Here is a 5,450-nt window from a genome sequence, read left to right as displayed (position 1 = left end):
TTAATCAGTGATTTATGATTAATTTTCACTAATACCACGAAAGTACCATCCAGGAAGACAGACGGATTAAATGGTGATGATTAGATTTGTTTCGAAAAACATCCACACTTTTCTCCGGCTTATAGTCAGGGATCACTGAAGATGCGTTTTTGAGTGATTGAATAATTCTGGTAGTGATTTAATCAAATTCATTTGCAGAATGAACTAAGAGAACAGGCTGATTATTTGAAAGAAGTTGGCTTGGATGATGCAGCTGTCAAATATGTTAAACAATTGAGGTGAGCATGGAGGTTTTCTCCTGAAAAACGTCTTTCATCTAAATGAATTATATAATCTCGTAAATTACTGAATTGCAAATTCCATTTTGCTAGTAACTCTGGTAAAACCTACATTTTTTATCAAATATTACTTGGCAGTGAATGGAGTTTTGTCATCTCTTTCATTTTATAATTATGTATAATTTAGGGAGACAGAAGGTAAAAAAGTTGATTTTCGGAAGGATTTATCTCTTTATGCCTGTTCCAGATCAATATCAAATATGAGCCTGAATCGTGTAACAAACGATTATTCGGGCGGTGGTATTAAAACTGATAATATGTTTGCAAATTTGCTTAATCGCGGCTCACAGTTATTTATGGAAGGAGTGAAGAACCTTGTTCCAAAAAAGCACAATCTCCCGCTGACAAAAGCATGTTTATTTGAAGTTTTCCTTTTCTGTTGAAATATTGAATTATTCCAAAACAAAGCGAAAGTTTCATATTCTTTATCAATCAGCATGCTAGAGATGAATTAAAATTTAAGGCGTTGATTCTCATTTTGCAGTGAAAATTGTTCCAACGACAATTTTAGATGGTTGATTCAATTCTTACGGGTAATTTTCAATCCAATCCACGGTGTAATGACGCGGAATTTCGATATTACGATCCGAAGTTGATGCATTCCACTGGCAAAGAGTATGCTTTCCTATGCAGCCTAATCATATGAATATCTTATGCACATTTTGGTGCACTCGCTTCTTTTTTCTTTTTTTAAAGGAATTTCAGGATTTCAGAGCCTTTAATCGTTGAACTTAACCGCAAGATACTGAATCTTTAGGCCTCAGCGTGCGCGTGGTAATCCACCACAGGACGTTATAGTTTTTGTTATCGGTGGTGGAAATTATGTAGAATATCAAAATCTTGTGGATTATGGTAAATCAAAAGGTCTTGCAAGGATAACATATGGTTGCACGGAACTAGTCAATCCGAAACAATTTGTCGAGCAGGTTTAAATTCAAAAGTATTGATGTAAGGAAGATTGCGAAGTCGGGGTATCAGATAGACATGTGGCAAAAGTACCCTTTTCAGTTAGGAAAAACTTTGAAATTAGTTGTTTTTAAAATTAGTTCATAGTACACAAGTCCTTGTTTCTCTCGTGAAACTGGCCTAAGTACGTTATGTCCTTTATTCATTATTATTCAGATTATACCATTATTATTACTTTATTACTCAGATTATTCACGTCATTACTCGAGATTTTAAAATTATTTTCAGTTGACTCGTCTTGGTCGAGAAATGTCATAACGAAAATGTAGACGGTCACAAATGGAAGCACTCAGCACTATTTTGAAAACGCTGAAATTTCTGGAACATCTACTTCTCGCTCAGTTTTGCCCTAAAAATAGTTGAAATCCTGATATTGCAAACTCTGATGTCTATTACAATGCCTTCCTTAGGTTTATATTGATATTAATGAATACTTCCAGATGTTGCTCCATTTTATTAATTCTAAATTGTAAATTTGGCATATGGTAAGGAAAGATGATGGGATAATAACAACATAAAAACAAAAGTAGAAGCTTGCTTGAATATATGACATGATCTATTCGACCGTAACAGCTGATTCCAAATGTAGCAGTGAAAGAATATCTTTTATTGATAGAGTAATCAAATAAATAATTGGAAAGCTATAAGCACAGAAATGCTGCCAAGATAAGGTGCTGATTGCGCATTCCCCAATATTATTTGGAAACCATTAGAAACCATTAGACTCCTTTGAGGCAGAGCAAGAAGCAAAAATAGCATCGAAAACAAAACAAAACAGAAAGGGAAAAAAAACAATAACATGTAATAATGAGTCGGATGTATAAATTGTTGAACTGAGGTTAGCTGACCTGGATGAAAGAAGAGAGGTGGTTCGACAGAGATAAACTTGCTTATTTGCCCATTTGGTAAACCACAAATGCCTGAAATGAGCGCTTAACATTTTTTTTTCATACAGTTAGAAGTTATGAAAAAGATTGATATGAAATAGATTGTAGTAAAGCGTATATGTGCGAATTCATTTCCAGTAAAATCAGTAGAAAATTCAATCTCAAATCACTGAAAAATCTAAAAGAAAAAGAAAGAAAATCCATTTGAATATTGAGCCTTCTTTGAACTTAAAATTTGTTGCTTAATCAAATTCTATTCTCAAAACCATTTGTTCTCCGATATAAAACTATTTCAATTAAAATTTTTATGCAAATATTTCTTGCAATATAGTATGATAGCAACACCAAACATGTGTTAATCATGCACACAAATACAGCAAGCGATGCAAGGACAAAAGAACAAAAGTGTTCACAATAGTTTAGTACAAATATCGTTTTTGAAATAAAACTGAAAATGTAACATAAAATTAAGCGATGAAGAAAATAAAATGCAAATATCTATTGATTTGTAAAACTGAACCAAAAGGAAACGGAAATGATAAGGTAATGGATCATCAAACTACGAATCAGTTACATGTTAATATTTACTCCTCTTCCTCTTGCTCTATCTATTATCATTGATAAGTAAAAGAAAAATTTCCAATCCTTCAAAAAAGAAAATGTGGAGAGGAACCAAACGAAATTAAAGACAAGGATTTAAATTTAAATAGTTTTACAAAACTTTTGTTCCTTCCACTGTAATAATATAAAAATATATTTGATCATTTTCGTCATGCAGGGACAGTAGTTCTTATTTAAAGTCATCAGCCATTTCCTTTTTTTGTCTTAACTTTCCCAAAATAATTGTTGCTTTTTCATTTCTCGAATAGTCAAACTAAGCATTTCATTAACATACTCAAGTTATATTGAGACTAAATAAAAACTGATGTGGAAAAGTGGAAAAATGCTCACAATGAATTATTTAATAATAAAACACTTAAAATTAACATAACCAAAAAAAAACTGGAGCCAACGAAAATACAAAGTTATACTTTACAAAATAACCACAACTAAAAGGGAGCTTAATTTTAAGAAGGATAAAAGAACTTTTGTAAATGATCGTTTGGTCCTAGCCTTTAAACGAAAGGTTAAAGGTAATTTAAGTACGATTAAATTAAGTGGTTCAGACAAAATAGACAATGAGTAAAGTGTATGATCAAAGGGTCAAAGAACAGATCTAATTTAAATTTCAAAAAGTTTAGAAAGAAATTCGAATAATTTATTTCACTATTTGCTCATTGAAAAGTAGGAGATAGTAGCTTAGTTTCGGCTTTAAGTAACTCTAAATAAGACATGCACTTACGGTAACTAAGTGAAAGAACCCGAGTGATATATATATATATATATATACATATATATATATCGGTAAAGATTTCTGATCACATATTCATATGTTTGAAGTGAATACCATTGTTAGATATTCTTCATATCCGATAGTAATGACACCATCACGATCCGTATCTTTGTCACGAAATGCTGCTGTTAACGTTTGCAAAACAACGCATAATTGAATAAAATCATCGAAATTTATATGATGAGTATGCGTTCTATCAAATTTCATCATTAACAGACCAATAAATCGATCGCTTAACCGATAACCTAAAAGTATAAAACAAAATAGCAAAAGAAAAATGGATCTATACATGGTATATCCCGAGAATTAACTTTGTTCTGTTTTTCGGTTACTGGATAGATAACCTATTTTACATTCATTCATTTCATTCTAACATTTTCAGCAAGGGGAAAAAGACATAGAAATGTATGAAAAAATTAAATAAGCATGAAAAAAAAGGTAATTACAAATGCACTACAGTATTTAAAGTAAGATAAACAACCAAATTTAGAAAGTGCCATTGATAATTCCCGTTTATCAATATTACCAGAACCATCAATATCAAAGGAACGAAAACACTGTGTCCATTGATTGATATAATCCCATAAGGCAGAAAATTCATTAAAATTGATAGCACCATCGCGATCAGAATCAAACATACCTACAAAGACCTTCCACTTTAACAATTTTCTGTGATAATATAATTACCATTCCGCTTTCATATTGCTTTTAAGCCACATGTGCAATGAAACTGGATTTTGATTTAAAGCAAGATAAATAATCTTAATTCAAAGTAAAATAACTAAGTTCGATCATAATTTTTTTCTTCTTTATGACATGCTTGATAAATTTCCTAAGAGAAGTCGCTATAATTTAGACTGATTAGCTCTAAGGCTTCAAATAAATTGTTTTCATCAATATTGCCAGGAATGCTAAAATATTCGTCTAATGACAAATCGGAAAAAATTTACTTATCATTAACCGACAAGTTTCAGGATTAAACGGATTCCAAGTGCCATTTGACAGCGCCCGTTGTAATTCATCCACACTAATTCTACCAGAACGATCAGTATCAACGCTGGCAAAAATATGTTGCAATGATGGAATTGGTAGTGCCATTTATGAGTTATTTATTTTGCCTACAATGAAGTAAGCAAAATTAATTTTGTTGCAGAAAAGAGAAATACAAAGTTTTGCAGAATAATATGGAAAAGAAGTGAAGTAATTGTGAAATTAGCTTTGTTTTTTTTTAAACATCAAATTTTATCGCGTTTTTAAATATAAAATTAAATAATTACTATAATATAATACTTCGATACAGACAATAGCTTTCTAATTTTTGATAACAATAAATGACACTACCAAATGTTATATAAAATAAATCATAGTTATGATATCTTTGGGATCAATCAATCTTTCGACACTCCAAATTTACATTCAAGTTTTCTGATGTTTGCATTTCCTTATTTTCAAGTATTACAGATATCATTGTATAACAGTAACAAATCTATACAAACTACTAAAACTATTAACTTTATTATTCGGGGAAATAATTAAAGAGAATCAGGAATTTGGCTAAAGTTTAACCAACAATTCCTAGGGATGATTTAGGGTTAAAAAAGAAAAAAGAAAGACATTGAAAACTCAGGAATTGAGGATTGGATGAAACAAAGCCTACAGATAATAATTAATCTTGAGACGTTCAAAAATAAGACATTAAAAAAGTCGAAAAATTTTTGACATAAATTTGCAATGCTAAAAAAAGACCTTACACATCCCCTAACTATGTTTTACCTAATCTTATTACCATTAATTTTCCACTAAATAATACTATTATTAATTAAGCAAACTGAGAAAAAGGAAAACCATGTTGAAGAGTAGACAGTC

The 5,450-nt window shown here is 30.8% G+C and overlaps 2 protein-coding genes across 3 annotated transcripts in view; one reads left to right on the top strand and one right to left on the bottom strand.

The window, feature by feature from the left end:
* Positions 1–1,869, top strand: part of LOAG_18394 (vesicle protein sorting-associated) — a 4,963-nt gene extending 3,094 nt beyond the window's left edge. The window contains exons 8-12 of the mRNA XM_020451054.1: positions 199–278; positions 526–688; positions 850–953; positions 1,096–1,264; positions 1,533–1,869. Coding sequence (XP_020305198.1) covers positions 199–278; positions 526–688; positions 850–953; positions 1,096–1,264; positions 1,533–1,562 — 546 coding nt within the window. The 3' untranslated portion in view covers positions 1,563–1,869. The remainder of the gene's footprint in view (positions 1–198; positions 279–525; positions 689–849; positions 954–1,095; positions 1,265–1,532) is intronic.
* A 175-nt stretch (positions 1,870–2,044) lies between these two features.
* LOAG_12256 lies at positions 2,045–4,708 on the bottom strand (the record flags this gene model as incomplete). Of its 2 annotated transcripts, XM_020448507.1 has the most annotated exons (4): positions 4,535–4,708; positions 4,066–4,224; positions 3,639–3,829; positions 2,195–2,224 (listed from the first exon to the last, which is right to left on the bottom strand). In XM_020448507.1, exons 1-4 carry the CDS (start codon positions 4,680–4,682, stop codon positions 2,195–2,197), a joined length of 528 nt encoding a protein of 175 aa, XP_020301355.1. In that variant the 5' UTR covers positions 4,683–4,708. The 2 variants fall into 2 exon arrangements, with proteins under 2 accessions (XP_020305197.1, XP_020301355.1); XM_020448508.1 differs by lacking the exon at positions 4,535–4,708 and having other exon boundaries at positions 2,045–2,224; positions 4,066–4,290.
* Between the last annotated feature and the right edge of the window lie 742 nt (positions 4,709–5,450).

This window comes from Loa loa, assembly GCF_000183805.2.
Source record: "Loa loa unplaced genomic scaffold supercont3.289, whole genome shotgun sequence".
Classification (NCBI taxonomy): domain Eukaryota; kingdom Metazoa; phylum Nematoda; class Chromadorea; order Rhabditida; family Onchocercidae; genus Loa; species Loa loa.
This window is presented reverse-complemented; position numbering and strand designations above follow the sequence as displayed.